Source organism: Lagenorhynchus albirostris, chromosome 3 (genome assembly GCF_949774975.1).
Source record: "Lagenorhynchus albirostris chromosome 3, mLagAlb1.1, whole genome shotgun sequence".
In the NCBI taxonomy this organism is placed as follows: Eukaryota; Metazoa; Chordata; class Mammalia; order Artiodactyla; family Delphinidae; genus Lagenorhynchus; species Lagenorhynchus albirostris.
In genome coordinates, this window is record NC_083097.1 from 95394551 (window position 1) to 95416694 (window position 22144).

Genomic DNA, 22144 nt, shown 5'->3' on the forward strand with positions numbered 1-22144 from the left:
GGAAGTGAAAAGGGGAGGTAAATCAATCAACTGGGGGCAGAAGGTGCAATTTCCACCTTCCTGTCCGTGAGAAGCCATCACTAAAATGCAACTACAGTCTGGTCCATCCAGGCTCTGAATCTCCCTCAGGATATGTATCTCCCCCACCTCCCCTCCTTTTCTTCTTTTGTTTGTTCACCTTTCAACCATTTTGAATCATGCTTGACGGTCCGTAGGGTTGGGCTGTCTCCGAGACTCCGGTAGATGACTGCATCAATGGCAAGGAAGTCAGTCACTGTAGCAGAGTACAGTTTTCCGTCTTCGAAGAGAAAAAGAAGAGGTGGTCGGAGTTGCAGCAAGACAGTGGGCATGCGGGAATAATAGAGGCCTCCCCTGCCCCGGCTTTCCTGTATCAGGTAGATAAGATAGGGCACCTGGGAAAAGCCCAAGAGTCTCTGGGAAAACACTTGGCCCACATTCCTAACCATTTTCAATTGGGATCCTGAGAGATGAAACATTTTTCATTTTTTAAATTGCATGGCAATTTCTAAGCAGCAGCTCAGGGAATAGGGTAAATGAAAAATGTTGTTTGCTTCACTCAATTAGATGTACCTTGACCTAAATCTCAAGGCCAAGGCCTCTTGGACGCTGCAACTGCCAGCACACCTTGGTAAACTGGATTAGGGAGGAGCCCAGGCAAAGATAGAGGCTGATTTTAATCACCAGAAAATTTAAGTGCAAGCAGAAGTAACAGCGTCCTCGGCCTGAGCAGGTGAGGGAAGTTGAAGAAAGGGGATTCATAAGCAAAAAAGAGCTGACTAAAATTGCTACGTGTATCCTGCGCGTCTCTGCCCCTCTTTACCTCAGTCGTGAGAGCCACTAAGCCCTGCCAATCTCGCTTTCCAGTTAAGAAATATTTGCTTCATTATTTCCAAAGTCACAAACGGAGAACATTCTGATATATAAGAAGCCAAAGTAAAGTGGGGCGGGGAAGGGACGGTGCTGAGTTCAAATTGGTCTTTCTTTAAGAATTCATGCTCTTTGGGACTTATGCTTGAGGATACATTCAAGGCAAAAGAGAGCGAAGATGACTGAAGGTGAATCCTTGAAATTTTGCCTTCTTTTCGCGGATTAGCAAGCATTGTTTACACAAATAATCAAATGGGCTGTTCTGGAATAGCAAAATCTATGTAGACGAAATGAAAACGCTAATTATATTTAATATAAAAAATTACTTCCTTGGCTCATTTTTAATGGATTACATATTTTCATTAATTGTGGCTCAAAAGCATCTTCAAAAGTGGTTTATATACAGTACAGTGTTCTTTTAAGCTCTTCCACTTGTGGAATAAGCATATGGTTTTTCTTAAAAAAAATCTTATCCAGACATACCTAAGCAAAGTTCTTGATGTCTACTTTTGGTCTTAACTGACATTTGCTTAGTTTCAGGATAGAGCTGTCTTCACATCTACACTCTTGGCATTCATATATCAGTAAGTGTTGACTGTTTGGGTTAGATTTTAACTGCAGACAGCACACCTTTCTATTGATAAACATATGTCTACAAAAATCACAACTTGTCCTATAGAATCCTAGCCCCAGGCCATACAGATACACCTGAAGGGTGGAGGGCAGTGGCAGCACTGTGTGTGCGTGTGAGGTTATTGCTGTTGAACACTCCCCCGTACACTGGGTGTCTCACCAGAACTTTTACTTGTAACATCAAGTACTATTTTGGCACTCTTCGTAATATGGCAACCGTTGAGGTGCAACAAATATCTTCTGTTTATAAGGGCTGAGCGCTTATGAGATTTCAGACATTTCAGTGAACACTGATTCAAGTATACCTGTTGGAGGGGGCAGAGGGGCAGTCACAGTATGGTCTCACATGGCTTGCTTCTTGAAGCTTGGTGGCCTTAGTAAACACTCTGCCCATTCTCCTCTTTCTACCTCAGGCTACTTCTTTTTAGTTAATGCTTAAACTTGTGTTCTCCACTGCAGCCCACATCCTCCATGGTACTGACTAATGCAGGTGCCAACTGTCAGAAAAGTGTTGCTGCAGAAGTTATGCACTTAAGAATATGCTCAAACACCCTAACCACTGGCCTTGCCCCTGACCATGCTTACAAACAGGTTTACAAGACTTTGTGTTTCTCACAAGGCTGCTTCCCGACAATGCTGTGCTCTACCTTTGGAGGAGAACCTGAGAAACGTTTCCTTCTGAACCTGGCACGAACCACTTCTTCAATCTCTGACTGCAGATTCAGGCCCACAAATGGATGACACTGAGGATGAAGTTCAAGGAGCTAATCTTCTTTCATAATCGAAGCCCTAAAGTCTCTTATCTGGCTAGGATGTGCCAGTTATTAGCTGCTGTGATGGAAATTGTAGCTAACTGCTTTATTACATGCCGTAACAATCACTGTTATACCAACACTTCTCCCTGTACCCACCTCCACGTGCACAGCTGGCCGTGAATTCCTAAATAAATTTCTAATTAAAACACACACACATGCGCACACAGAAATCCCAATCTGAAAGTCATGGCTTCCTTGCTGTTGTTTTATATCCTTTGCAATGGAAGGAAGGAGTAGGGATGGGGCTTATGGGTCAAGCTCCGCTAATCAGTATCATCCCCTTGGCCACTACAATTTTTCTAGCAGAGATAGGCATGCAACCTAATCCGGTCAGTGATATTTGAGAAGATCTTTGCTGCTAACTTATGAGTATGTGGTCTCACTGCTCTGATAGAGCTTCCAAAAGCTTCCTTTTGTCCCTTTCCTTCTCCCTTCTGTATGTAGACAAGAGGACATGTAGCCCTAATTGAGCCCCGGCAGCCATCCTATTATGACTCTGAGAACAGCCAGTCTCTCTCAGAGAAAGAAAGGAAGCAGAGCAGAGAAATGAAAAGGACCTGTGTCCTGGATGAGATTGTTGAGTTGTTGAATCAAACCAACCCCAAAGTCTACCCTCCCTTAAATACTCAATCCACATTGGTGGTTCAAGGTGGGATTTTCTAGTATTTCAGCCCAAACATGCCCTAACCAGTATGTCGCACGTTCAGTACCAAGTTGTTATTCTTTCTGAAGGCACAAAAGCACGGGTAGGCGTGGCAAAGACTTCTCTTAAGAAGCGAAAGTACAGTTTCCATATGAATTTCAAATGGAAAAGGCGTTGTTAATTACACTGTTCGCTAGAGAATCGAAGTACAACTGTGACTCTGCAAATCCTCCAGAGTAGATGTGTGGCCACAGGCGGAGCACACAAAAGCAAATGCAATGAGAAGAAATCAGGTCATTTACCTGCAAACAGTGCAACGTTGGCATGTTTGGCATCGTAAGGGCATCTGGCCATTCCACTAAATTCATCCCCAAAAGCTTCCAAAGTATCCATCTAAATGAAATAATAGGACTTAATTAAGAACAACAGAAACCAACAGTAGTAACAGCAACTAATATTTACAAAGCTCTTAATTTGCTAAGTAATTCATATGCATGGCGCACATAATCCTCGAATACCCCCTGAGGTAAGTCTTTCGGTTTCAGATGACGAAGCTGAGGTTTAGAGAGATGAAGTCACTTGACTAAGATTCTACGGCTAGGAGAGTCAGAAATTCAGTCATGTCTGCTTGACTCTGAACCACTACAATAAAGAGATTCCTTTATTCCAATAAAGAGTATCATTCTGAAATGCTCAAGAAGTAGCATCTTTCTCCTTGGAAAAGGAATGTCTGAGGCAGACACCAGGAAAACTTAATTCCCCTCCTTCCTCTACTCTGCATGAATTATCTGTTGAGTCATGAACTCTATAGAGAATGACTTCAGTTTTGGTTTTGTTGTGCCCGAGGAGTCCTGCCTTTGTGGATTAAATCCTAGAAGACGACGCTGGAATTCTTTCTCGGGTTACCTGATAAGAATAGTATGGTGTCAGCAAAGGTACAAAAACATGGATGCAAGCAGAGCTCAGGTGGCCTTTGTACCTACTTCAGAAACATGTCCCATCCTCAGACTGTGCAGCTGAGAAAGGCCCAGAAGCTGAGAGGCTCCCAACAGCCACAGGCTGCTGCTTGACTTCCATCTCCTACTGCCCAACCCTGGCCTTGTTCCTGTGAGCTAGAGGTTATTACTGGCGAGGGGTTATTACTGGCCTGCCTGTGAGCCCTATTTTTAAAAACTTTATTTACTTTTGCTGCGTTGGGTCTTTGTTGCTGTGTGCGGTCTTTCTCTAGTTGTGCCAAGCAGGGGCTGCTCTTTGTTGTGGTGCGCAGGCTTCTTGTGTTGCGGAGCGTGGGCTCTAGGCATACGGGCTTCAGTAGTTGTGGCATGTGGGCTCAGTAGTTGTGGCTTGTGGGCTCTAGAGTGTAGGCTCAGTAGTTGTGGCGCACGGGCTTAGTTGCTCCGCGGCATGTGGGATCTTCCTGGACAAGGGCTCGAACCTGTGTCCCCTGCGTTGGCAGGTGGATTCTTAACCACTGTGCCACCAGGGAAGCCCCTGTGAGCCCTATTTTAAAACAGGGAGATTGCATATAAAAACCTGGATTTCCTGCTTCTTTTGAACAAGTTGGAAAGTCAGTTTAGGCTGTTCTTACCCAAGTGGCAGCAGGCTATAGTTGAGTAATGGCAGCCCCTGCCATTTTCTTCAAACAGGCACGTGGTCTTTAGCACCAGGGCTCCTTCACCCATGGATTATCCTGACAACCTGATTGCTTGACTCCTGTGAGTTACCTGTCTGGCTCCATAGGCATTTGCAGGTGAGGCAGGGCCTTACTAGCTGTTCACCAAATTTCATTTCCCTTTCCTGCATATCCCACTAAACTACATTTCCCATCCTCCCTTGCAGGTCAGGTATGATCACATGACTGAGCTCTGGCCAATGGGGTGTGTGTAAGGCTCTGCACCACCTCTAGGTCTGGCCTCTAAAAACCTTGCAGAGTCCTCCCCTCTTGCTCTCTTTCTACATTCTTCCCTTAGATACAGAGGATCCAGTGGAGAATTCCAAGATCCTAAGAGATGGCAGACACAAGAGCAGAATGGAGCTGGCTTTCTGAATAATTTCCTCACAGAACAGAACCTCTCTCACTGACCCACACTTGACTGTGGTGTGAGCAGGAAATGAACCTCTGATGTTCAGCCACTAACACTGGTCAGCGGTTGGTCCACCTAGACCAATAATTAAGCGGGTTCCTACCACACCATGGATCGTCCTAGAATTTAAACCTCAGCAGCACAGAGTCCCTAGACAGATCTCCACATTATTGATGTTTTGACCCTCTCTGTAGTTCAGTCTTCTTTACGGTTTTAGGGTATTTTGTGTATCATGTGGCAGTTGCCTGGTTTGACTACGTATATGAAAATGGAAAGAAGATAAACCGAAGACAGCCGTGGTGCTGAGGAAGGATCTGTGAAAAGGCCTTTAGCACTAAATCAGGGTGCCTTAAATCAAGGTGCTTGGAGTTGCTGCCCAGGAGGAAGGAGCGAGGTTCTCACTGAGCAGCCGCCAGTGTTGTCCAACACTAGCCCTTTGCCCTCAACCCACAGAAACCTCTTCAGGGATAGGACAGGCCGTTTCTATGTACAAGCACTTTGAGATCTCCCCCATCGAAGCCATCCTGTTTGTTTAAACTGTAGCCGAGAATCCCATAAAGCAGTGTGTTAAAAACGTAATTTTAGGGAAAAGATGTTCAAGTTAGACATCCTTTAAAGCAAATGTACTCTCGCCCCAGCACATTTTTATGAAAGTCTTTTCCTGATATTTTGTCCCAAGGAGAGCTTCCTGATGAACTGTGACAGACTTCGCGGTCTGTGGCAAGTATTCAAGGTGAGGCTTAGTACACAGTGATGCAACGGAAATGCTGTTATCCCAAGCAGTGCATGCTGTAATCCTGGCAATGGGGAAACGATAATATACAGTGGGGATATATGTTTTAAAATGTACCTACTTCTAAAAAAGTGGCTATAGCTATAGCTAGTCAAGGGCAGGAAGCAATGAAGAATTAATGTATTGGTTTGGGAACTTGGAAAAGCCCAGAAAACAAAACAATGCCATGGTGAAATCCTCCTTCCATGAAGTAAGAACTAATCCTTGTAGCAGTCATCAGATCTTAGACTTAATAGCAGCCCCGAGTAAATTAAGTCACCGTAGGGTACAGATAATTATACTAAGAACCAGCCTGACTTGTGCGGAAGTTCAAGAGGTTTAGAGAACAGGAGGGAAAAGGTGTGGAGTGTAGTTGTAGATTTATAGTGGGCAGCCTTCAGAATTCTTCCCCAGATAATCTTATTTGGGGCTCTAATCTCTCTAATATATTCAGCTTACTTCTGTTACAAAAATTGTGTAAGTCAGGGCTTCCCTGGTGGCACAGTGGTTGAGAGTCTGTCTGCCGATGCAGGGGACACGGGTTCGTGCCCTGGTCCGGGAAGACCCCACATGCCACGGAGCGGCTGGGCCCATGAGCCATGGCCGCTGAGCCTGCGCGTCTGGAGCCTGTGCTCCGCAACGGGAGAGGCCACAACAGTGAGAGGCCCGCGTACCGCAAAAAAAAAAAAAAAAAAAAAAAAAAAAATTGTGTAAGTCAGGGCCCGGTGCAGAAGCAAAGACCAAAATTTTGTCACTCTCCTGCTTCAGATAGTTTAACTTGACGCTTCTGCGCTCTGAGAGTTGGGTTAGTGGAAGACTGGTCATTGTTTTTGCTTTGACCCTTTGGTCCTGATCTGGAGATAACAAGCACTTAAGAGAGAGGCTGTCCATTCTCCCTGCAGCCAAATACATTATGTCTCATATCCTCAGCAAAGTCCCTCGTGCCCCGAGAGTCTAAAAACACTTGTCTGAGCAATGCCAAGGGTTCTCACTACCATTCGCCGTGCTAGGTGTATCCTGTCTGTGGTTTCTGAGAGGCCCAGCCTCCTGGAACATGTTTCAGCAGGTGTGGCTAGAACAAGGGAGAGATGAAGGCATCCCTTAGAGATGAAGCGCCCTGGGGAATAGAGCATGTGCAGGAAGAAAGAGCTGGAACACTTGCAGGCCGGGCCTCACAGTGCCAAGAAAACCTGTAATTTGTCATAAAAGATAGCTTTCCAGCTAGGGAATTCGTTAGGATTTGTTAGAAGCATTGATCTTAATGAGTCCTAAACAATGACAAACAGGGATGGAATATTACGTGGTAGAATGGAAGTCCGTGCTCCAGTATACCGTTACTGGCTGAATGTTTGACTGGACTGCTGCCTCTGTTACAGCCTGAGTCAGCTCCTGTCATTATTTAAAATTTGGATATGACAGTAATTTTTGCATTAATTTAGTTTTAAAAAAATACTGCATTGAAAAAATCATTTATCTTGATTACTGAATTTTTGGATGCCCCCCCTTACATGTTGCTCCTGAGCCAGATGCCTCACTTGCCTCACCCTAATCCTGACCCTGCTGGTGCCCGTTTCCAAACATAAGATGAAAGATGAGCATGAGGGTAAAACAGACCCTCCCTCCGATGTCTATGCTAAGGCAGTCTTTTAAAACTGTCAGACCCAGGCTGGTGAGCCCTCTGGGCCTGATATCAGCCCAGCATTTTTTTGCTCATTCTTCACACCCTTAAGGTTTCACTTTATGCTGGTGAAACCCAAATCTAGATATGCCCTCCATGTCTCTCCCTAAATCAAGGTTGACCCCGTCCATCTTCTTGTTGGAGATCTTTATTCAGGTCCTGTAGGCCTTGCCATCCATGGTGCCAGGAGTACTGCTAACATGCAAGATGGAACACCCGTGTTCTCACCACCCCCCTCAACCTCACTGCTCTTCCTTTACTCCCTGTCCAAACTGGTGGCCGCCCCATCCGTCCACCCACCCAGGAGATAGCCTCGCAGCCGTTCTTAACTCCTGTCTCTCCTTATCCTGTGCTTCTTGTTAATTAGCAAATCCTCCTGGTTTTTGTCACCTAAGTATTTCCTGAATCTCATCTCCTCCCTTAATCCCTGAGGCCACCTCCCTCTCTAGGCTCTTTTTTGTTGTCACTGTCACCTCACAGTCCAGCACTTCAGAACCAAATGAAGTTTCTCAAGCTCAGTAGACTGTTTCTTACTCCATGCCTTTGTTCATGCTGTTCCCCTACCTGGAATGCCCTTCTCCCTTCATTTGGTAACTTCTACTTCTTCCCCTCAAAATTAATCGAACACCTGTTTGGAGACACTGTGTCAGGTTCTGGGCAATCACAGACGCTTGGGTTTCTCCTGGGCTGGGGTGTTCGTGTTCCATACGTGGGGACAGCAGGAGGGAACACTTGAAGACAGGAGTCGTCTACCTCCTTCTGGAAGCTTTCCCTGACTCCACATCTCAGGCTGATATAAGCACTTTTCTGTGATACTTCCATCATGCTCTGCATTATGTCACCATGGCAGCAAACCCATGGGATTGCAGTTTTCTTCTCCCTGTCTGGCTTCCCTTAGGATGGAGGCCTCCTATCTGTCTTTACAACATCAATGCCTGGTCACGGGAGAAACTCAAAATGGGTTTGCTGAATGACAGACCGTTGCAGAAAGAAGGGACAAGGAAAGACCTCAGATCATTGCCATCTCTGCTCCTTCAGCAACACCACCATCAGCTGCATCAGAACTAACTAGATTTATTAATGCTGCGAGAGTTAATTTTTTTTTTTTTTTTTTTGCGGTATGCGGGCCTCTCACTGTTGTGACCTCTCCCGTTGCAGAGCACAGGCTCTGAACATGCAGGCTCAGCGGCCATGGCTCACGGGTCCAGCCGCTCCGCGGCATGTGGGATCTTCCCGGACCGGGGCACGAACCCGCGTCCCCTGCATCGGCAGGCGGACTCTCAACCACTGCGTCACCAGGGAAGCCCGAGGGTTAATTTTTTTCCCTTGCATAAAGGCCAAGTTAAGTAAGGCCACAGTCAAGTAAGCTGAGTGCTGAATGGAATTAACTTCCTGTGTTCTTGAAAATCTTACCTAGAGGAAAGTCTGCAGTTTCCAATGACATGCTTTTGAGATCCCTTTACAAATAGGAATCGTTCACACTATAAGTGTGTTTTTGTGCTCAGAGAGGAGATGGTAGGGTGGGAGGGAAAAAGAGAAAGGGAGAGAGAGGAAATCCACTATGTGGTACATATGTTGGCGTTCTGAACAATAGAGAATAGGGTTTTACAGAAACGAACTTAGCTGGGTCGGCTCTTTAAAGCCGCGTCAATCAATCCTGAACAAACAGGAAGCTTAGAAGCCTGCCCAGGATCACTCATGTGGAGCAATACATTAAGTCCAACAAGTGAGAGGAACCCAGGTGGTGTTGAATTAACCCTCTTAGGTTACTGCAGGCACAATCACAGTGAATTATGAAATACCTCCGGGCTGTGTGGTGACAAGAGAGCATTTACCTTATAGTTTCTGCAGGAAGGGTTGAAGGCATTAGTTCCACAGACAAACAAAGTATCATCGTTTTTCTTTAGAAGCACTTTAATAAAGTTGTGACACTCATCCTGAAAAATAATTCAAACTTTTTGGTATCCAGTCCGTTCAGTATAGAGACCCCTTGACCGTGTACCATGATCTGCTAACAGCAAGGTTAAAATGCTGGTGGCTGGAGCGTTCCCCTGTGAAAAGTTCGAGCCCCTCCTTATGTTTACCACAAGATGATGATGAGAATAACAACTGCTTTTTCAACAGTAAATAAGAACATGGCATAGAGTGAAAATGTGTTTATGCCTCAAAAGGAAGGCAGGCCTGGAAGTACCAGCCTCCCCATCACATTAATTCTAATGCCAGAGACTCCAGGGTCCCTTGATATATAAGGTTCCTGGCTGAAGTGTGTTTTTATGTTCTGTGACCAAAGGCACAGACTTCTGTATGTCTGCGGCAGCCTTTCTGAGCTCTTCTGCAGACTCCCTGAGGGCTCTGGACCGTGAGGCGTGGGCTCCCGGAGAGGGCACTCACAAGAGTCGGGGCAGCCAGCTTGGTGTCCATAATCCCTGGTGCCCCTAGATAGTTCATAACGCATCCCTAGCAGCTGTCGTAATGTTTTATCACATTAAAAGCAAACTATTTTTGCAAATTAAAGCCTTCAATAAGTTGATGGAAGAAACAATTACCGGGGGAAAAGGGACTAGTGTGACCCATTCCACACGACGGTCTATGGCTAGAGATAACAGTCAAGGACTTAACCCAAAGTGGCAGCTACAGGAGAAATGAAAATTGCCTACCTTATGTTTTCCCTTCATTCTGCATGTGTCTACATCAGCCTGTCTAGATTTCCATGTCAGTTTCTGCAGTGATCAAGAAAGAAATCAATTAGAACCCAGAGGTTGTTGCATTTGATTTTAGAAGTAAGAGTTCCCTGGGGGAGACTAGAGGCTGAACATATATTTATTGAAAGCTTTCCGCACCCTTTCTCCATGATTAATTCACCATAACAACAAAAGATTAGAGGTGGAAACGTTCATTTAATTTTGAACCCCTATCCATTAAACTACAAAATGATCTTCTTCTCCTTGAGATGAAGATGAAGGAAAAAGGAAAGAAGAATAAACAACAGCGTGGATGGACATTTCACATAAAATCTCCACATTAACTTGCTAAATTACGCTCATTTTGATAAAATACATGTCCTTGCCCTTCTTTTTCACTTGATAAATCAGTTTCCGTGAAGCAGGCCTTTTTCTTAAAATATGGAAGTCATTTTCTTAAACATAAAGGAGACATTCACTTTAGGTTGACAAAGATTTAATTCAGGTTATACTCCTTCGCATAAACTCATGGGCTGAAGGGATCATCTACTTCTGGGGCGGATTTTATTAACTAAAATACCTCCATGTGGAGTTACAAGGGAAGCTTAAGGTTATATTTTATGTGTGTCTGAAATGGGTAATTATCAAATTCCTGAACCACAACAGTCAACTCAAACTTAGTATTGCAAGATGGAAACATAACAGTGAGACATTTGTAGGACAAAAGTTTACATATGAAAGCTGATATTTTCCAGGACAAACATCCAATATTTTATTAAAACAATTTAGCAATTACCTAAAACTCCAAAGTGTACATGCACACATAATTGATGAATAAAATATGACGTACATAACCATTTCTGGGTACGTATTAAGCCCTAACTTACCCCCAAATTAGGACTTCACAGAATGTTCCAAATTATTATAAGCCATGTCATCTCAATCAATGCCTTTAAAATACATATTCTCTTCAAGAACTATCCTAAGGTCCTTCATTTCAGAAAGAAGGTTTGAAAACTACTTACTTTGCTACAATAAATTTCTTCTGTGTGTGAGGTGTCTATATCAACAGTATAAATATGGTCCCTATAAACAAAGAAATATTAATACAACGTCAAACACAAGAGTCAAGATCGTTCATTTTCTCCTGAATACAAGTATATATCTCATTCAAGGCAGATAAACCCACATCCATGTTATTAAGAACAAAACATGCATATGCAAGAAAAAGGGGAGGGTTCAGCCTCCAAGAGATGCCTCTGGCTCACATGCAGCATCTTCTGACAAAATGTGGCATCTTGCCACAAGGGACACCTTTTATGAAAACTTTCCAGTCGTCTCTCTCATCATGGAACTATAACATCTGTATATATGTAGTTGAGTGGGAGATGTCTGAAAGTTGAATAGGCTTCCAAACTGGAACACAGATGGGTTCGCATGCCCTTTCACATGGTATTCAACATGCTACAGTTGTTCATCAAGGGAGCTAACAAAAAGCTCATCTCCATCTCTTTTTAGACAACGTATTTTCAGCCTTAGCTTTGATAATTTGAGAAGATGGAAGGCGATAACAGTAAAACTGTTTCCAGGAGCCACTCTCTCTTTTCACACGATGATGGTCAATTAAGGTCTAAAATGTACTTGAGCTAAAGTTTACATTTCTTGCTTCTGTTTACCTTCCTGTTTTGCTGAGAATTTGGTTGACTTTATGATTTGCTGCCATTCTCCCTTTGGAAGGGGAGAAACAGAATCAGCAGCTCAGGTGTGGGGCTATATTTAAACATCCCCTTCTGTGTGAACTGAGTACAAGGGCGTTTTTGTCTGGAATTCAGAATAAAGGAAAGAAAAGAACTACACTCAACTGGGGAGATGGGGGGCTAGTGAGGGAAAGCAAAACAGCTCGTTTTCCCTTGAAATAACATTGACTTTTTCTAAAATGCAGGAAGTCCTGGGGCTGGAAAATTACCCACAGCTTTAAAGCAAGACCTCAAGGCTCCAGTGCAGACTTTCAAGCCCCCTCATTACTTAAAAGAAACGGAAAGGGGAGAAGGAAAGAAAGAAAAAAAGAAAGGAATCTGCTGTCAGGATTCACTTCAATTCTTTTCCCCCCAGTTCTTTGGAAATCTGTTTGCTACTGCTTTTAGGGAAAGTACAACAGAGAAAAATGGAAATAAAAACAGGCTCTCTCCTGTGAAAATAAAAGGGGGCAAGGCAGTTGGCCTACAAAATTCCCTTGCCTGCTCCTGGACTGTGAAAGAGAGAGAGAGTGAGTGAGTGAGTGAGTGAGTGAGTGTGTGTGTGTAAGGGTGGTGAGGGGGAGAAAGGGGAGCCTGTTTTGTAAATTGCTGAATTGGGAAGTTCTTCAGACTTCAATAGGGTGCCAGAATTGCCCTGTCCTTTAATTCCAAGGCAGTTTTATGGCATTCCTTTATCTCTTGTTTGACTCTATTGGTGGTGCTGTAGGTCAGGTTCATTATTGGAATGGAATTGCCTATTACTTTGGTATTAGGTTTGAGATGACTCGAGGTTTTTCCTGGCCCTGTCTCTCCTCAAAACTTTACGTAAGAGCTGAACATATGAATTGTAAACTAACAACTGATTAATATTGGCAATTCCTCAGAAAGCTCTTAGATTGCCCCCTTTTGGCATGGCCTGTTTATGTTAATTAGCAGTTCAGAGATTAAACAACAAAAAAAGAAGAATTTACAAAATGGATAATAATAAAGCAGAACTGAAAAGCCTTCTTCCCATCAAGCTTCACTCAGTCCCTGGGCTCTGGATGGGACTTGGCTTCTGATTGCTGACACACATTGTCTAGAAGAATGGGGGAGCCTTTTAACTATAAAATTCTGTGAATGAAATCTCCTTTTGGACAGTGGCAATCTTTTTCAATCTCCAAGAGATCACATTGCCCAGCAAACAGAACGACACTGGATGCTAAACCACAGACCAGGGTCAGGGGTTATTCCCCAGCACCAGTGTGTGCATCCCAGGGTTCATACCCTGCTCTCACTGAATTAAGCTATTTGAACACAAACTGACTTAATCCAAGGACTTCCTCTTCCCCCCTTCAGTGAGTACCACTGAACTGTGTTGCCATGACTTCAGCGTGGGGGAAGGATTTCACTTTAAATCGTGTTACTTGCTGCCTGAGAATGGATCTCTCGGGGCACTGTTGGGAAACCTGAAATTAAAGGGAGAGGAGGGACCCTAAATACAGCGACCACAGAAATAATTTAGGAACTTCTCCAGGGGTGTATATTGAAGGGAAGTGGCTGCACGTAGAGTGAAAACCAACATGTCAATGCTAGGCTGTTACAAATTTGACCTTTAACCAAAGACAGTCTATTTTATGGTGTTAAAAAAGTGAATGTGTTTCCCTTTTTTTTTTTCCTTCTCTTCTTTCTCCTTTTCTTGGGGTAGGGAGTTACGATAAAACGGTCTTGGTTTTAACAAGCTGTAGTAATGGTTACTTTGAAGTCTGCGTAGCACCTTGCTCCTAACTCAGGTGCCCACCGAGGCCTGCAGTTCCCACCCATGCTAAATCATCAGGCACAAGCGCAGTCTGTTACAATGTTTCTTTTCCCCTAAAGACTCAGTTGCAAAGTGAGCAATTCATAGAAGATTCTTGAGTCAACCTATTTCTCACAGATGCAATGTTTAATCATTTGTTTTGACCATCCTTTAGCTAATTGGGTACAAATGTAATCTTCCAGACTTGCTACATTTAGGAAACTAAAAATGGGATTTAAGAAGGAGCTGATAACTCTCCCAGAGAGGCGGCTACTCAGGACTCATTGGATTGCTTTTTAATGAATACCTACAATGGCCATGTTCTTGGGCAACAGCTATGAGAAGGTTATCAGCCAGGACAAATAGTACCGCTTCTACGGCTCAGTAGGCTGCGGAGTACAGGGAGTAGTGACCCAGACTCTAGAGCAAGACCATTCCAGTTCAAATCCTGCCTCTGTCATTCTGACCCAGTCATTTCACCTTTCTGTACATGGTTTCCTCCTGTAAGACATGGGTATGATAATAGTTCCATCTCATAGGTTTTTTTCCAGGATTGAATGGATTAACATTTATAAAGGACTTACAACTGTATTTGCAATTTATATAGCACATACAACCAATATGTACTACATAAGTATTTGTGAAGTAAAAATTTTAGAAAGTGCTTTGGCGTTGCTCCCTGTGACCAAATGTAGGGTACTCGTAGGATATTTTAATCCAGCCAGTGGATTTTTACTTTATGTTGTATAGCTTGTATTTTCAGGACATTTAAGTGCTTTGAAGGAATCCAGCAGTGTTGTTACTTACCTGTTTGTTGCCTGTGCTCACAGCCAAACAGGTACTACAAACATAATCTCTATTTCTCCTTCCCAGTGTAAAACGATTCATCAGGCTAGACCCAGGTTATACTTTATATTTTGAATGAGCTACACACACACCCCTAGATGGGAAATCATGTATTTTTAGAATCCCAAAGGACTTCATTAAGATAATCTAATCTAGTCTCTTATTTAACAGAGGACACTTACACAGCCAGAGAAGTTGTGGTCCAGGTGAATTAAGATTAGAGGTGAAACAAAAGCCTAATCCATGTAATTCCTGTCTGGGCAGTATTCTTACCATGCCATCCAGCCTTAAGACATGGTCTGTTTAAATGACATGTCCCTAGTGGATAAGTGTTTTCTTAACTAGATCCAAATCAAAATCTTCTAAAATGGATGGCTACTGCTAAAGTAATGATATATACTATACATTAGCTGCAAAAACACAAGATTAATATACACACACCCACACACTCATTGAACTTAAATCGATACATGTTTACACATTCAACTTAATTTAGTAAGTATCAAGGAGAGAAGCACTTTACTCTGTGCTTGAGCAAATATTTGTATATATATACGATGTTCAAGATAAACAGTGGATTATTTGAGTCTAAGCTCCAAAATATGCCATTATTTCTACCCAAATCCACATAATAAAGTTAAGCAGACACAGAAAATCTTGAAAGCATGACTGCTTGACAAACTAAAGTAGACTTTAAATTAAAGAACACTCTGTTGGGGATCTTTAAAACGATGCATAGCGGGGACATTTAGGTATTAGGACCCTTGGCTTGCTCTGAAGGCAAACGTGAGGAAAAGGTGGCTCACCTAGCAGCAATGTAGAGGGTTCTGTTCATGATCATGATCATCTGGATGTCCAGTCTATGCCTCTGTGTGGTGTTCCGTCCTGGCTTGTGGCCCACAAACACCGGATACTGTTTTGTATCTGTGAAAAGAGGAGATGGGGCAAGAGAGGGGAAAGGAAATGAAGCCAAGAGTTGACAGGGCAGGGAGAGGAGGGGGGCAGCCACAAAACAAAACCATATTTAAGTCCAACCGGGCCACCATTTTCCAGTCTGTTATTTTAGGAAATGCTGTGATAGAAGAGTCCTCTTTAAGGATAATCAAGTTACAGTTTCATTTCCTGATGCTAATAAGACTGGGCTTAGATTTCTAAGTGTCACTCTTTCTGACTTGTCCTTCTTTCTGGGGGTTAAACTTGCCAGTGAACCCTTTACATGAAGGTGCTCTTTTCATCCACAGTTTTCTTTTCATCTTTAGAGTGCTAAGCCCGAGGGGCAGTCTGCCAAAGATCTTGTCTCCGGACAAAACTATTTCAAAGCAGCCTTCCCATCAATCACCACAAAGGCAATGTGGTCTGGAGGCAAGAGCCCTCATCCAGGAGCCAGAAGAAAAATACAGTCTCCACAGGCGTCCAGTTGGAATAATCTACTATTGAAGGCAGCCCCGCTAGGTTGGTTGGCATTCTAGGAACTGTGGGAAGTTCGCTCTTGAGTTAAGCAATTGGCTAATCTCACAGAAATGGGGGCTTTGACAGGACAGGGTCAAACTGAGTGTAGCCAGTCGGGTGATCTGGAATTTTCCCTGACCTGGAGAGTCAGTGAGCGTATTTCTCCTTTTCTGCAATTCCCCTTTAGCTGAGAGTGGGCAATTTGTTATAATATTTGACCTTTGGAAATACCTACACCTCAAAAATCTCTCTGCCTTTAAACCTACAATCTCCAGAGCACTGGCAATCCTCCAGAGAAACTAAGGAGAAAAGAGAGATGAGTCACACTTAAAAGGCAGTTGTTTTGGGGGCGAGAGGGGTGGAAATAATGACTTGTAATCCATTCACAGATGTATGCTCAGACCCCTACACCTTAAACCCCTGTAGCATCTGAGCATGACTCACTCTTACTAGAGAGCCTCAGTATATTTCACTCACAATCAAGCTTAGTATGGGATTGTCTTGTGCTTTTTCCTCACTGCTCTGAAATTTCATTAACCCACTGATCAAGGAGGTTGCTAAAACAATTCATGTCTCTCTCCTATCAAAGATTTGACTGTCCACTGAAGCAGCACATTTGGGCCCGGGGTCTCTTCAGTACAGGGGCACCAAAGATAGAATACCTGCCTCAAATGGACATAAATAAATGCTTATTAAGGTTTGGTACCTTAAGTTAGGTGGACTCTGCCACTTCAAGAATGATGGTCTCAAACTACACAGTTTGGTCCTTAGTCATACCCTGACTTTTGTTCTCAAAGCTGTCAAGGCTTGACACCTCCCCTTCATATAAAATTATTTCCTTTTACAACCTAGACCGTCCAGCAGAAAGCTGGGTAGATCTCTTTAGTATCCTAGTATTACTGTCAAATACTTTTTTAAGGTTCCTTCAGTGTTTGGAGATTATTACTGTGAAGATAGATATTTGGGTAAAATGCTTTCACTTTTACTGTGACAAAATATTTTATCTTTTGGAGAGAAGGAAAAAAAAAAGTAATTGTCTATTTCATCCCACACACAGGTAGAACTTTCCTCTTTTTGAAGAGGAAACTGACTTTTTCATCATGTTGCTTTCTACCCTTGACAATGAAGCAGAGATCAAAAGAAAAAAGTTATAAGCAGTAAAAGTCAGTCTACTATGAATTCAGAATCTCTCTATCCAAATCTAGCAATGATGAAACTTCTAAGTCTAAACAAAAGTTCATTTTTGTCTCTGAAGTACTCAAAAACAGTCTTCTTTTCTGTTATCTTGTAACAATGCCTCTGTCGTAATTACTTATGAAAATGTGGAGTACTGGCAACACCCAAATGACGGTGATGTTCTCCCATAGCTGGTTTCCAGGCATGATCACAGCCTCCTTGTAGTAACTGAGACTTCATTGGAGGTATCGAGGGATGTCTCAAATCCTCACAACCACGTTTATTGGAGTTACAGAACAGTCATCCCACCAATTTTGGCTAGACTTGAATTATCTACCTCTGCCATCCACACAAGTTAAAGTGACTAACAAGTTTCCTGTTTCATGAAATGTTTAATTTGTATGTTTTGCCTGTTGACGCAGGCTCAAGTGCCCACAGAGGGAGAGAGTGAGAGTGAGAGTGAGATTGTGGATACTTACAGTTGCCATGCGAAATACTGATTGGCTCAGAATCTTCTGGGAAAGCAGCCCCAGCGAAGTGTAGCAGTGTGAAATATAGCAGCAAGGCTTCTGACCTCATAGTAGTTCAGCGGGGAGACTTTATTTCTCTACTTCACCCTGCCAAAGAGCAAAGAAGGGATTTTTTTTTTCTTTCTTTTACAAGTCAGCTTTATTCCACTCCATAAAATGAAACGGGCTTGAAGATAACTTTTAGAGAAAGGGGCTCCAGTTTCCTGTCTCTTCCACTGTGAATTCACCGATGACAGTGTTTTGCATAAGGAACCCGTGTCCATTACCCACTGCAGCCTCCTTCCCCATGCATCTGGGCCCTTTTGCAAAGCTTCTACCAAACAAGTAACTCAGAGCCTTAACTGCTTTGTCCTGAGTCGGTGTTAGGCCATTGTGGGTGGCTATTTCACAGTCACGAAATAGCATTCCAAAAAATGTGGATGATTTAGAAAGCTTTTTTTTTTTTTTTTTTAAGGTAAATACATCTTTTTTCTTCTCAGCAGGTTTATAGCAGCATGCCATCCCCAGACATGAGTTGTCTGGGCAGCCCAGAATCTTTCAAAATTTTGAAGTAGTTGCCCAGTATTGAAAAATTAAATATCTGATATAATGACCTAAATGCCAGTTCCCTTCAAGCACCATGCTCCCATTCACCAACCCCCGTCCCCACTCTACTGGCCCAGTTCACTGATTTCCATTACCTGCTTGACCCCTTAGTTGAGATTTTCACTCATTTATGTAATTCTGTAGTAATTCTGTAGTGACCTTAGACATAAATAAAATCACAGAATCTACGTTTAAAAAGAAATAAATGGATCCTTTCAGACTCTGTGGAGAATGTTACAGGGAGCACCTGAAACCACATCCTGAAATAGTATTGTTGATTTTTAAACATATCTCTGTATATTTTAGTGTCAGATACTACCTTGCAATGAAACAGTAGTGAATAAAAATGCCAATATACTGTTTTACCCATCTGCATTTTCTTAAAGATGCTCTTCATGTGTAGAAAAAATTCTTCTAAATCTTAGAAGTAAAAACATTCCCATATGGGGCTGCTGGATACAGTGAAAGGAAACTCATAAGACAGTACATATTGCATAATTCTCAGGCATATTTCAAGTAAGTGTTGATCTATCAGGGAAATTAATGTAAAATGGGGCTATCTTTTTATCTTAGTAAAGCCTTTGAAGTAGACTGCCAAAGGTCTTGTTTTGAGCAAAGCTATTTCACAGTAGTACATCAATCATTTAAGATTCGTGTGTAATAAAGTCAAACTTAGTAACTTAGATGTCTTTGAAAGTTAATCTGGCAAACAAACTGCTAACTTATGCTTTTTAGAACACACTTAATATGAGATACCTGTGTCTCTCTTCTTCGTTGCCAAAAAAAGCATTAACAAGTCCCGAGTGTTGCATCCCAACTGATAATTTCACAGACACAGCTGGGTCTTAATCATTTCTTCAGTCGAAAAGTGCACATTAATTAATTTGCTTTATCTTGAAAATCAAAGAGGGAGAGAGGTTGAGAGAAAAGCCTGAGCAATTCCATATCTCCATCTCTGATGTGTAGATGAAAATTAAACTTTAAATAATTACTTGTTCACAAGGGCGGTCCATAACCAAGAGACACGAACATGTATTTACAGACAGGTGAAAAGCACCAGTCCATTCATTCATTTGCTAGTTCTTCCTATTCTGGAGAATCTAAAACCAAAGGGAAGAAGCTCTGTGGTGCCCTGATTTTGCTTGTCGTAGCTTCTGTTCAGTGTAACATTAAAGGCGAGAAATCAGTCACAAGAGCAAGTAAAACATTTAAAAAAAAAAAAAAAGAGTAAAACATAAACCAGCCACCAGTCAGAAAGTATACGGGGAAGAGGAAGTGGCAACATTTACCGAGGGCTCAAGAGCAGTATTATAGTATTATACAGAAGCCTATTACCTCAGAGAGTTTGCAGCACGCCGTGGAAGAATAATGGAGACTCAAAAGGCTGATCCTCATTCCGTTAGAAATCTTTGGGAATACAGGTATACTTTTAAAGATTCATTTTTCTTGACATGACAAAGGAGTCTGTATCCTCCCATAACTGCATTCATCTTTGTACAGATGTCCTAAAGCTAACGAGACAGAGTCCTGCTATTTTAGTCTGTCTCCCAGTTTTAATTTTTTCCATCTTAAGATTGCATGGATTGATGCAACATTCTCAACCCAACCCAGAAGCTGGCAGGAAGAGCAATGCATGCATAAGAAATCTGTTATGCAATCCAATGGCTTTTTTTCAATCCTCATCCTAGCCAGGATCATGGCTAAGATGGGTTATTTAAATATCTCCAGGTTTACAGAAGGGCTCTCTGCCAGGAAAAATATCTGTTTTATGTGTCTTCCTGTCATCGTATCATCAGGTTGTTAACATGTACATCATGTGGGTGAAAGTGTTCTGGCAGTCCCAGTTCATCTTGGCCATTCCATACGAACGCTTTCTAATTTTCTTCAGCTGAGGTTTTGATGTATTATTCCCTTCCTACACAACTTTGGGCTCTAACCCTTGTAAATATGTAGACAGTATATTTTCCTGTTGAAATGATTACTTTGTGGCGAGATCCCAATCAATCACATTGTCATTTTCCATCCTGCTGAACAGGGGCTGAGTCTCCCTGCTAAGACCTTAGCACGCAGACGTGCGCTAGCCCAGCAGAACAAAAACAAACAAGAACTTTCCACGGCGTTCAAAATCTGGAGCTAGCTGGGCTGCTGCTACGAGGTTGTTGAAGCGATCTTGAAACTTTGTAAAGCGGTACGCACATATAGCACAGTTATAGGCATCTGCAGACTCTTGTCGATTTCTCTCTTTGTGACTGTGCTTGTAGAGGCTAAAAATGACTTAGACTTAATCAGCTACCCAGAAAATTAGATCATGGGAAGACTGTCAACATGAGGATTCTAAACAAAAACGTTTACTTCAAAAAGAAGCTCATTATGCCTGAATTGTCCATCTCAATTGTTTCAGCCTCCCATAACTCTTAGCCTGAGGAGAAATGACCTCTGTAAAATACACCATCACTAAAAAGTGATATTCCTATTCTTCTCCACCCCAGAAAGTTCACTGGAAAACCTTAAGAACAGGCAGGTGAGGTTAATGGGTAAAAAAGGCTTCCTAAGACAATGGTGGGAATGTTTCCACTGGGGGAGGGCCAGCCCCTCTACTCTGGGCACCTGCTGTTCAGCTCTGAAGTGCAGGCCCTATGCAGTGTTGGCCCGCAAAGCCAGATCTCTGATTTTTATTTTTATTTCTTAAGAAGCCAGAAATCTGGAGTTGTATGTTAAACCTCCTATTTTTTTTTTTTCTCTAAATGTTGGCACCTAACTTAGTTTTTTCTTCTCTGTGAGTCACCTTTGGCCAAGTCCTACCAGTTTGTGAGCCCAAGTACAATTTTCTGGGGCAGGATTTGGGGAGTAGTGGGCAGAGGATTAGAACTAGTATTGGGGAAGTGTGAGGCGTACTCTGGCCAGGTGGGTTTGTCATGGCTTCTCGGTAGTAGTGGCTCTTGTGAAATTAGCCTGATTAATCAGAAGTAAGATGTGGCCATTTGTGACCTGATTATCTGACTTCATAATCATTTCTGGTTCTCGTGACATCCCCTTTGCTTTATGCTCTGCTGACACAATGGCTGCTTCTTCTTTTTTTTTCATTTCTTTTTAGCTGTGTTGGGTCTTTGCTGCTGCGTGCAGGCTTTCTCTAGTTGCGGTGAGTGGGGGCTACTCTTCATTGCAGTGTGCGGGCTTCTCATTGCCGTGGCTTCCCTTCTTGCGGAGCGCAGGTTCTAGGTGCACGGGCTTCAGTAGTTGTGGCATGCAGGCTTCAGTAGTTGTGGCTCGTGGGCTCTAGAGCACAGGCTCAGTAGTTGTGGCGCATGGGCTTAGTTTCTCCGCGGCATGTGGGATCTTCCTGGACCAGGGCTCGAACCTGTGTCTCTTGCATTGGCAGGCAGATTCTTAACCACTGAGCAACCAGGGAAGTCCCAGACACAATGACTTCTATACTACGACAAGGGTATGAGGGGTAGATAGAAGTCCCAGTTATTGTCTGTACACACAAGTGAATGAACATTGCTTGTTTTAAAGACCCAGTTGGGCTGCCCCACATACCCTCTGTGTGTCCAACTGCAGCAGACAATGCATCAGTGTACTTGCACTTGGACTTGGCTGTACGGATATAGCTTGTATCTGATTTGGTACAACCATTCTTCCAGAATGTTGGTATCCAATGAACATTTTAATAGTAAGTGGTAATGATGAGAAAAATAATTTATCTGGAAACTTGCAAATGCAAAGTGCTCTTGATGGTAACTCTAAGTGTGGCCTAGAAATGGAGATGGAATCATGGTGGTGGCGCTTCTCTTTTTCTGTGGGGAAAATTATTTGCTGCCATGCTTCTTTTAAAAAGCACATTTTCTACT

General features: G+C 42.8%; 1 protein-coding gene across 3 annotated transcripts in view; it reads right to left on the bottom strand.

Annotated features, from left to right (window-relative positions):
- SEMA6A (semaphorin 6A) overlaps positions 1–22144 on the bottom strand; it is a 129429-nt gene that overhangs the window by 45545 nt on the left and 61740 nt on the right. For all 3 annotated transcript variants that reach the window (XM_060143457.1, XM_060143456.1, XM_060143455.1), the window contains exons 2-8: positions 17658–17795; positions 15360–15477; positions 11220–11280; positions 10171–10233; positions 9349–9450; positions 3282–3372; positions 179–298 (exon numbers count right to left, since the gene is read on the bottom strand). In XM_060143457.1, the coding sequence (XP_059999440.1) occupies positions 179–298; positions 3282–3372; positions 9349–9450; positions 10171–10233; positions 11220–11280; positions 15360–15477; positions 17658–17757 (655 nt within the window). In that variant the 5' untranslated portion in view covers positions 17758–17795. The remainder of the gene's footprint in view (positions 1–178; positions 299–3281; positions 3373–9348; positions 9451–10170; positions 10234–11219; positions 11281–15359; positions 15478–17657; positions 17796–22144) is intronic.